The 12446-nt window shown below is 25.9% G+C and overlaps 1 protein-coding gene across 4 annotated transcripts in view; it reads right to left on the reverse strand.

The window, feature by feature from the left end:
- Positions 1-12446, reverse strand: part of LOC113561286 — a 104538-nt gene that overhangs the window by 6571 nt on the left and 85521 nt on the right. For all 4 annotated transcript variants that reach the window (XM_026967612.1, XM_026967614.1, XM_026967615.1 and 1 more), the window contains 2 exons: positions 4074-4259; positions 395-661 (listed from right to left, as the gene is read on the reverse strand). In XM_026967612.1, the coding sequence (XP_026823413.1) occupies positions 395-661; positions 4074-4259 (453 nt within the window). The remainder of the gene's footprint in view (positions 1-394; positions 662-4073; positions 4260-12446) is intronic.

Below are 12446 nucleotides of genomic sequence, written 5' to 3' on the forward strand. Positions count from 1 at the left end.
AAAGAAGGATCGTGTTCATATTATTAGGACTTAGTTATAATATTTTTGAGAACAATGAGAGCTATTTATCCATTTAGCATTACCCACGAAACAGAGGCCACAACGAGTGGAATATTCTCATTATCCTCAAAAAGTTATTAAACATAGTTTTGAAAAAATTGAAAGAATTCATTTTTCTCGTTGTTAAATGAAATTTTAACATCAAATTGCTCGTCTACAATAAGATATAATACTATGTAGGTTATTTATTATTATAAAATTATGAATATTGTCGATTTTATTATGTTCTATCGGTAAAAATCGTCAGACCGAGTTTGCATAATATTTTACTTATATAATATAATATTGTTGTAATATTGTTCTGTACGTCGTGCGCATAAACTATATGACTCACTCTCATCGAAGTATGCCGAATAGTGTACGCCGGCAGACTGGAGGGCGGCGGTGGCGGTGGAGCGGCCAACACGGGCTCAGGCGACATGCCCGGCAACGATGCGTCCAGCGTGTACGGTTCCGGCGACCACCCGGCCGTCAGCCACCTGGCCACCATGGACATGCTGGTGCAGCAAGCGTCGGCGGCCGCCTGCCGGAGTCCCCTGTGCAGCACCAGGAACAGCATGGCGTTGACGAACGAATGGCCATTGGCCACGTGCAGCGTCACCTGCAGCAACAACAGTACGGCCACGGTATCGTATTAACTATTGTCGGTGACGCTAATGTGCACAATTATGTGCACTAGACTTGGTAAATGTAGATAATCTCATAACCGATAATGAGCATCTCGAAGCAAAATTTTAAAATTTTGCGTTTTAAGTAGGGGTTTGCACAAAGGATTAGTCGGCTAACGAAAAACGATTATTTTGTTATTGTAAGGGTTGCCATTGGTAAAATAAAATAAATAAATTATTATTATAACTGTACGTAATTTTCAACTTGTTTTTTATGTTTAATTGAGCTCACTAGCATCATTAAATTTGTCACGGGCAACACCGTACAGGAGCAGCTAGTTGTATTTTGTATATTATCATAATAATAATTATTGTTATTTTTGAGTTTGTTTTTCTTTGTTTCATCGGCAATATTGTTTTTCATATTAAAATTCATTGTCATACTACAGATTAAATAAAACAGTAATTTTAAAATAATTTAATCTGCGGTACAACGATTATAGTACACTATACCACGTACAACTATTTTTATTATTGCAAACTATTATATTTTGCATATTATTATTCTCGAGGATTTTGCATTATATTATATTAAAACATTACACTATTACTTTTTTCATATATTTTTTTAATAAATGTTCTAGTTTTTTTTGGATAATTTACAGATGCCACCCATATTAATATTATTGGCCAATAGTCAACGATTTTTTTTTTTCGTAAAAGTTTTGATTCCAATATTTCTATTAATTTTTATTTGTGAGAAAAAAATGTTTTAAAATTGTTATAATTTATCGATTTAGGTATAATAGAACTTTTCTTTAAATAAAAAAAAATCTTGATAAAAAAAATTACATAATATAATAGATTTTTTTGTTTATAATCAAATAAGTATTAATGCAATAAATTATAAATATATAATAATATAATAATTATAATTATAATGCAAACTAATTTGTCTTATTATCATTATAAAAATGACCTTTGTTAAAAAATTGTATTTTTATAATTTTTTTGTTTTGCTCAAAAAAATATAATAATTTAGCATAATATTAAAAAATTCTTATCGTATTGAATTATTAAATGCACAGCTTCGAATATTACCTATTATTATTATTATTGCTATAATTATTATATAATATATACATAAGAAATTATCAATATTTTTAATTCCATAGCCTTGTACAGATTTTTCTTGGATTCTTGGGATGAATCTAAATTGTTGGTTTTATTTGTTTTCACAGAGACATAACAAATTTAGAATTATCAAGAAAATTTGAGCAACAGAGAGTAGTCTGTACGAATTACAAATATTTGTAAGTGAACGAACATATTATTATTACGAGAATACGATATTTTAGGGCAAATTTAATATCATACGTCCTATAAAAATATAAAATTCAAAATGGCCGGTGAAATAAATATTTTAGCTATTTTCCAACGTTCACAATATTATATTGTACACCTATAGAATTATATTATTATTATCTATTATCATTAAATATTTATATACACATCCATGATATGTGTAGTAATATTTATTAAAACCAATTCGAAATGATTGATTTTTCTCTTTTTGAAAACAACGAGTTATCCATAGTTTTATGAACATATTATAAGTATACTGTATAAGATGCGAATCACTCTCTTGAGATTTCCTAACCTCTAATATTCTTGGGGGAAATTTAGTTTAGTTTCAGTACGTCAATAGCGCATTGCGAATTTATAACATGGTTCTATACGTTATAATAATAATAAATTGAACGTTTATGATGGTATATCAATATATCGTGCTTTACACTTTACAATTTGTCTTGGCGAAAATTTGATTTTATACGTGTGTTGTGTTTCAAATATATATATATATATACTAGACTCTAGTGTATTTATTTTCATCTTACCGGGAATCATAATCCAATAAATTATGTAGTGAAAATGACTCAGTTACCGAAACCGAATTTGATTCATAATTAATAATAAAAAAAAAAACTCAAATAGACTCAAATGTTTCATTTCGGAAATAAATATAATGAATTATTTTTCACGACATATAACTGTACGTATGTGTGGCATAACAATATAAATATATTACAGTATTTAAAAACAGAATACCTGTACTATTATTAAAACGGAAATGTTATTTATGAAGATCATATGAATTCGTTTATTTTAATAAAGTATTTTTTTTTAAATTTTTTTTTTTAATTAATCGTTGTTCGGAAGTGTGGGTTCATCATTTATCTTTGTCAAAAATGTTTTTAGATTATAAATCTATAATATAACGGTATTACAGTTGTTCAGGTATAGTTTTAGTCTCAATATCATCTCACAAAATTATACAGCTCACATTTAATATATACAACTACTAATGTATGTGTACTGATGTACCATGTATTATATTTTATAAAAATACATAATGTTGTTTTACGGAATGTGACGTGTGGTTCGCGTCTCAAACGAGTGATAGGGGAAGGATATACATGTATTTTTATACTATATAATTATAAATTATATAGTAATAACAATACGACAGCGAGTCTCGCGCCAATGGTGCATAGACGATAGAGGGGCGTAGTGGGGATGGTTTTTTATGCGTTGTTAGAAGACGCTGCTCATGAACGAAATATTATTGATTATATATAAAATAATATTTCATAAATTAATTTTAATTTTTATATTACATAGTTGAAATATTGTATTTATTATTGTTTAATAAAGGTAAAGCAAATTTAAGGGGGAAAAAAATGGCCAAAATGCATGTTGACCGTAAAAAGGGTCGTTTGAATCGCAATCTATATACTTAAAAAGGGTCTGTTTGAGCGGCATGCCATAATATATGAATTAAATAAAAACCTAAAAAAACAATATTATTGAAAATTCTAACCCGTTCTTTTCCAAATATTCATACTTGGAACAAATGACACGGATATTAACAGTATAATTATTGTAACAGTGTATAACGACGTGATCCAAAAAGTCACATCAATTTTATAAGTAAGCGCAATGTTTTGTTATTATTTATTAATACATACAAATGTGTAGATTTAAAAAAATTCACATCACCTGCACAACAACGATTATTTTAATTATTCTCATAAAGTATTTAATACTGTCGGTTGTCTGATTATTTCGATATTAGCGATTTAATGTACTCAAATACAACTATCTGCAGAATCATTCGTTCTAAAATAAATATGTCTATTGTCTAAATCGTACAGCGTTTGGACATATATACAGACAGCGTCAGGTATATCACGAAGTATTGTTCGGAGATTCAATATAAAATTAGCAATCTTTTCTTTTAAGTATAATATATGTGACATATTCTGTGACACGAGATTTGATCTCTCACAAAATTCACGGACACAGCCGTAGTATTAAAAAAAAAATAAATTTAAATCAGCTTACCTCGTAGTCGGAACGATTGCCGGAAAGCGGATGTTGTACCAACGTTACGAAAAATAGCGGTCCCCAGAAGATCACATACGCCGCAGTGATGACTACGAACATTTTAACCTTTTGGACTCCTTCCCTCTCGATGCGCAACAAGTAGTTGCGCATCCTCTGATGCTCTTCTACCGCACCCAAACTTCTCTGTGAACAAACCGAAAAATAAATTGTTGATATTTTTCAGACAATATATTTAATTTATAAGATACATTTCAGATATTTAAAAAGAAAATAGTATTGTAGTTATTTTAATCATTAAAAAAAATATATAATTACAATATTACACTTGGTATATGAATCAGCTTCATCATTAAATTAAGTAGCTAACTAGAAAACGGTACATCACCACCTAATGTGATGTTTTACTATTTTACAATATTAATTTTATATTTATGTACAATAAATGCAATGAAAAAAATAAAACCCACTTTATAAATTAATTAAAGAGAACTAATTAATTGGTTTTAATAATTCAACTCACATTAAAATTGAAATAAACTAAACATTGTTTTTATTGTAAAAAACTAAAAACGAATAAAAAAATAATCTATTTGATTCCATTTATGAACTATTCTACTATTTACGTCTAAATAAAAATAAATTGTTTTTGAGAAATCCTACATTTTTTGATTATCTATTAAGTACTTGATAATGATAATAGTTTCTATAATATAAGTTTTACCTTTAGATAAAGTTTAAGGTAATTGTTTCTATTTGTTCTTTGACTTTCGCAGTACAGATACTCTCGATTGATGTAATTGGCAACACAAAACCTCGAACTACAAATTTTCAAATGACCACTTGGTGACAAGTTTAACAAAGTTAGAGTTTCACATCTTAAAAGGTTTTTAGAGTGTGTATTTTATTTATTTGTATTAAACTTACGTAAAGAATTTAAAGCAAACTTTCGGTGAAACTTACAAAAGTCTAGGTATTTATTGATATATTACGTCATTTAATTCAACAAATTCGGGCTAAAAATCCATCCTTATAGATGTAATCTTCAACGTGGTCGACCTCACGACGCGTGACATTTTAGATTAGCTTATAACCTTATATCATTGTAAATATAATATATTTTACATAACAGTAAAATGTTTAGCATTATTTTATAATGTTAATTCGTTATCGTACTCTGTTAAATTTATCAACTTATGTTATCTGTTTAAAGAAATGTAAAAAAATTACAATTGTATATTCCTCAGTTTAAATGATTGTATCAGAAAACTTTGAAAAAAATAATAAAAAAAAAGTTCACTAAATAATAATAAATGCAAAAATATATATTTATTAATAAATAAAGACACTATTAAACGCATCTTTATCGATTAATTTGTGCTAGTAATTTTTTTTTTTTTTTTAAGCATAAAACTGTATGGTTGGTTATGAGATTTAACAAGTTTTTGGTTGATGATTCTTAAATGTACCTCAATAATTTTGACAATTTGACAGCCTTTCAATCCTTCTTAAGAAACTGTAGAAAACTTTTAATCTTATAATTACTAATAATAAATTTACAAAGAGTATACAGTTTTAAGAAATATGTAAATTTTAAAACTATATACTTTAATATCAAGTATCATTTATCTTTTCTCATATTGTCTTATTTATTTTACTTTCTTAAGATAAATTTTAAAGGCACAACATATTTTTTACTAGTTAAATGTACAATTTATTATAGTATAAATAATTTGCTGAGATCCATTACAAAAATTATTGAATTAAATTGTTTAAATCAATGCCAGAATAAATTTAATCATTGGCGTCATACACAATATATAAAGCCTTTTTTAATACGGGTATTGTGATAAATAATTAATATAATTTTATTTAAGAAGTTTGAAATGTAATGTTGTTTAAACTATTATATTTTAATATTTTATTTTATATAAAACTTAGCAAAACAAGTTAATTATTTAAATTTAAAAAAATGTATAGTTTAGAAATAAGTAGCAGTAAGAATAATACATAAAGCGTACCTGTATAATATAGTCTATTTTTATTTATTTTTTACTGTAGTTTGAATGTCTGTTCAAAAACTTTTTTAATAAGTTGATTATTAATTTGTAGGATTGTTGTCTTTTGAATATACATCTGCACGAAAATACATGGCCTGGAAACTTGTAATTGGAAAAGTAAACTCGTTATTAGATTTTTTCGTTTCAGTTCGTTATAAGAGAAAAAATGTAAAAAAAAGTGTTACTAAAGTAAATTTATTAATAAAAACTTTAAATAAAAGTCTCTAAATTATCCACTCAAATTATTTTGTAGTGAAATAAATTTTGAGAAAAATAATATAGTTAAATGTTAGAAGATTACAGAACGAACCAATTAATTTTTACTTGCCAATTACGATAATTGTTTTGAAATATTTAAACATGAACATGATATATTTAATGACCTGTAAAAGTATTGACAATACAGTCAGAAACTTGTGAATAAATGAAACTTTTAATAATATATATGTCAAGCATTGTATTTTTCTAATACAACAATGTGTCTATAAAATCATGCTAAAACAGTGGAATAACAGTAACCAATCATAATGAACTAAAATAATGATAATAATAAAAAAAAATTAAATCTTATTTGAGAATAAATTATACGAGTATAATATTATAGCATACAAGTACTTATAGTTGACGAGTAAATTAATTTTTTGCCCTTCAAACAACGATTTTATTATTATAACGATTATGAAGATGAATACCTACTATAATTGAAGCACTAAGTTTGATAAAAATTACACCAGGTACTTAAAAAAAATCAATGAAAGTGATTGAGTAATACAATAATATAATTTACTATAATGTGTATATTATTACGAGTATTATATAAAAATTAAAAACGTGTGTGATCTTCACCACTATTATCCTAAATTTTATCATTGAGCACTCTATTTATAGATAATAACATATAGATTATATTTTACAACCATAGTTAGTATTATGTAGTGTGTATTAAATATTTATATTATAATCTATGTATCTTATTTTCATCGAGCCACCTAAAGACTATATTAGTTATAAGTAATACGTTTACAACAAATAAAGATTCTCAACAGTGCATCAATTCAAATGAGTATTTCATTAGATAATGTTTTAGATATACTTGTGATATATATATATATATAATATTTTATCGTGATTTATTTATAGATTAATGCTAATAATTTCAATGTTTCGTATATAAATAAATATTTTGAGATTAGCAAAGTGGGTTATAATTTTGGCGATCAACCCTAAAATATAATGCTGGAAACTGTAATAACGCAGTTAGTATTCTGATTGGTCTAGCTATATTTTCTCACGATTAGACAAAAGAGAAAACAATATAATCGTTAACGATCCGATAATATAATATAATAATAGACTGATTTATAAATTGTCATTTATCACACATCGACACCAATAAAGCGTTATTGTTTTACTTTATCTTTATTCAGCCTACCTGCCTTAACCGAATTTTATAATAAATTATATTGACAATATATTTTGACAAATTTATTTTCTATAATAATATTTCCATAATAATACTACATATACGTATATAGGTGTATAGCAGCTTTGGTGACGTACAATTTTATTTTTTTACTATAATTATTATTTTGTGTAAGATCAATACAACAATACATCTATTATAATAATGTTTGTCATTACTATTATTATATTATGATTTATGGTATAAAGTACCTATAAACTATAAGTATACACTTTTGTTATGGTATAGCACACTGCAAGTGTACAGTATGCTGAAACTGAGCTGGGTGTTGTACGATCACCGCTGTTTATCATAGAAAAATAAAACATTCATCATCTACAAATTCAAAAATACTGAATCGTAACTAAAATAATATTATTACTGGAATGATGGACCAACGATCTTGGTGTAGCTAAATTGCCTAACCAGGACGCCGTGTTGTCATTCTATTATTGCAAATATAGTACTATACAAAAAATGTAGATGAATTCCAAAGAAGACGTTTCAACTGTCACCAGTATTTATATTGAAAATATATTGTTAAAAAGCCGTATGTTCTTCCATCTTCTTTCTTATCACTCAATAGCATTGTAGTTCTTATATTTTCATTTTTATCTGCTCTCTCGCTGTTGCTATGTTACTATAAATTTTTAAACAAACGTTTAAAAAAAATAAAAACAACTTAACTCATTAATTTATTATTGTACTTGTTGCCCACAACCTTGATAATTTTCTTTTAATAGCTCATAATAATTTTAGGTGAGTTCATTTAGTAAATTATAAACATTAATATATTAACAATTATTATAAATAATAAACGGATTCATACACTTTGTTTGATATATTAAAAACATGCGTGTATGTATAATGTATATACCAATAAAATATTCTTTTCAAAATTAATTCATAGAAATAATTTGATATATATATATATTAGGTTATCATCTACACCTATACCTATGGATATGTTATGTATAGATTATGAACATTCACTGTATGTGCATAAGAGGCATGGTTGTCTATCTTCTACGGCACTATTGGAAATCACAACGTTTCCGAGAATGTTATATATAATATATTTTTACGTTAAATTCACGTGCAGACCTAAGCACTAAAAAATGTATTCGCATACACCGCGCTGGTAATACTTACGTAGAATAATACACCAATCTTGCTCACCTATTTTATAGCTTCTATAATTAATAATTTGTATTATTATTTAAAATGTGATTTTTAAAATTTTAAAGTGTTCTTAAAGACTATATTTTAAAATATTTAAATTTTTGTGCATCATATGGCAATACATACTTTATTTATAGTTAATTTTTCTTTATCAAATATTTACCACACTTTTTATTGTATATCATTTGTGGATATTTGTATTGAAAACGTTGATGTATCTTAATCAAAGTTTGAATGAGTAGTTTCTAAGTAATTACACTTTATCGAGAACTTAAGATAAGATAATAGGTTTAAAGATATAAAGGCTGAGATAAGTTGTTTAAAATTAAAGTCATCAATATTAATTAACTACAAAAACATTTTTGAGTATAATAAGAAGTTATCAAAATAAATATTACATGCTTATAATTTTCTTCAAAACATAAATAATAATATATTGTTTATACGTTAGTATATACAGCTATTTCTAGAAATTATTTTTTATTAGAATAATTGATTCAGTATTGTAAAATATAATACTATAGAAACTATCAAGTTTTCATAGTTAAGTAATTAATTTGAATTCATAACATATTGTGATTATTGCGCTTGTTAGATATGCATATACCCTTGTGCAACTGAAATGTAGTTACCTTGGCGTGTGTCTTATACAGCCGTCGTACCTTCAGGCTCAAATACACGAATGAAATACGTGTAATATATTATGTTTATAAAGAACTTCTATCACAAAATATCTTTACGCATCTATAGATATTGCCGAAAACGATCCAATACACGTTTGCGTTAAATAAATAATTTAAACGGTCCCGCGTATACCTTAGCTTTTGTATATTCTATAGACGATATGAGTATTGTTATTCGTTTTACCGTAATATCGTGTTCTTCTATGAATCTGAAACGTATTATATAGTAGTATATAAAGAATGTATAAATATATATATATATATATATATATATATATATTTATTTATTTGAAGTCGTGGAGCATTCGATGAGATGAACAATTTATAACAAATAGTATAATCTGTTATCGCTGTATAGGTAATAATAATATACATATCGTCCGAACAGCTAGAGGCAATACCAAACAAGCGATGGAGTTTATTTATATCACAACGAAATTCTGTATATTGTACACGATGGTTAACTTGTATTATACTATTATTATAATAACATATATGAATGATGACATGTACAGAATTACTATTATTTTATCTGCCGCGTGAATATTATCACGAAATTTTGTGAAAAATAAGCACGTGTTAAGAATTATACAGACAGACGAGCATATACATAATTATTGGTATTCATCTATATTTTTTTCTCCATTAAAAAATAAAATATCAGTGTGTACGACACTATTATACGAACGTGCATTGTGCATAAGCTATACAAATTCATTTCACATGATGTATTATAATAGATATATAGGTATAATACGTGTGTACAAGCTGCGCAACTGTATTTTAAATGGATTTAAGTAAATTTAAAACTGTATTTAAAAATGTACTTAGATATATTTGAAAACCATGGTTTTATAATAGATGCAGTATAAATGAATAATAAAAAAACGCATATCGTAATCATTCATTTTTAACATGTAAAGTACAGGGTTTTCGTAATAAGAAAAAAATGAAGACTAGTTTTTCTTTATTATGCAAAAAAGTTAAAAAAAAAAATAGTTTCTGCGTTAAATGATTATTATGGAAACCAAACAAAACCGTAAATAAATACAATTTATAAGAATTATAAGAAAAACATGAATATTATTTTTTTCGTACATTTTTGTATAATAAAGAGATAATAATAATATGATACGATGATGACAGGAGATTGGCGAGCGAAGCGGGCAAGGATTAAACCTACATAGTATAGTATTATATAGAATATAACATGTTTAAAGGTATGTCTTAAGTTTAAAAATTGTATTGTGTAGTTGTGTACATAGTCAATAAAATTGTTTGATTATATAGGTCGAGTATACGTAACCCAACCTATAGGGCCGTTACACTTTATGCTAAACTATCTTCTCCGGGAAAAAAATGCTGGTCCTTACTAAAGAACATAATATATTAAAATCGACTAAAAAAAATATTTGAAACTTATTTTATCGTTATGTAGTTTTATATACCTAGTTATACTGTGCTTGTATAACTTTTATTTAGGTGTTATTTTATGTTTTGTGATATTATACTTTTACTATTTTCTCGAAACTTAATTAAAAATAATATACTTTTAAAGCGCAAATAAATAATTATGGTGATGGAAAATTGTAATGATAATAATAACAGTAAGCGTGAGATAATTAAAAGCTCCTCGAAAAAGTAATTATTCACAAATATAAAATAATGTAACGTACCAAATGTATACCCACTAAGAAAATAATATTAGTATTTAATTTAAATGGTATACAATAAGTAACAATTATTAATATCAATAATAGAATAGTCAATATACAGGTTAAGTTAGGTAAGATTGTTTTTGAAATCCGAAAGACTTTGAAAATGTAAACGTTAGGTATTATACGTATGGTAATGTCAGGTTTTGTATTATTAATAATATAATATAAACAATGTAAGCGTGTCATATTCATACATGTAATATTAATACTATTCATTTTTCGTATAACAATATATAATATATAATATTACAAAAACAAAATATAACACTCTAGATTCATACAGCAGTAGACTGTATCTTAGAATCAAATATCTACACAATAATTGATTTTAATTAAATGCTTACAAAACGATGGCAAGGTGAAATTAGTATTTAAGATTACATTATATATGTATAAGCTTTGAGCACGCCGTTTGTTTTATACACGCGGCTTATGTTCATATAAATCTTATATTAATATTATAATAACTATACAATATATACGCAGACACGACAATATAACAATTTCAATGATTATTTTTTTTCAATTTTTAATATTATGTAAATTAAACTTTGTTTTACAATGAAACAATAGAACGATTTAATTATGGTTAATTAAGTTATGATTTTAAGTAATTACACACACGCACTCATATTACGCTATAATATAGCATATTGGAATAATAATAAACGTTATACACTAAATTAAAATTTTATCTCATAAACATATTTTTAGTAATTTATATATATATACATATTTAGCGAATCCCGAAACATTTGCATAAAGATTTATTATAAAAGTACACGTTTTGAATTTTGATCGTGAAAAAGTCGTGCGCTGCAATAACAGATGCTTCTATATATTATAATATTAAAATATAATGTAAATTGCAGTCCACAGAAAATGTATACGAATAATGTATGACGCGTAACTGCCGGCGGTGTTGTATACTAAATTATATTAATCACTATAAAATAATATATGGATTGTCAAATAGCAGGTAGCTATACCAGTGTCGAGTTGATTGCCTACACATATATATGGGATATACATTTATATATATATATATATGTATATGTGTATTAAGGATTTTTTTTTTTTTTATTAAAAGCTCGTTATAAATAAGTATTATACAGCATCGGAGAGGGCGAGTGGAGAAAACTAAATCTCTACTTTTTTCTGCATAGAGACCACGGTCGCTTGTATAGTTGTTTAATTCAGCGTGCGTGTATATAATAATGCAAAGTAAATATTTCTATTTTTTGATTCGTGAAAATGTTTAAGTCATG

Source organism: Rhopalosiphum maidis, chromosome 1, assembly GCF_003676215.2.
Source record: "Rhopalosiphum maidis isolate BTI-1 chromosome 1, ASM367621v3, whole genome shotgun sequence".
NCBI lineage: Eukaryota > Metazoa > Arthropoda > Insecta > Hemiptera > Aphididae > Rhopalosiphum > Rhopalosiphum maidis.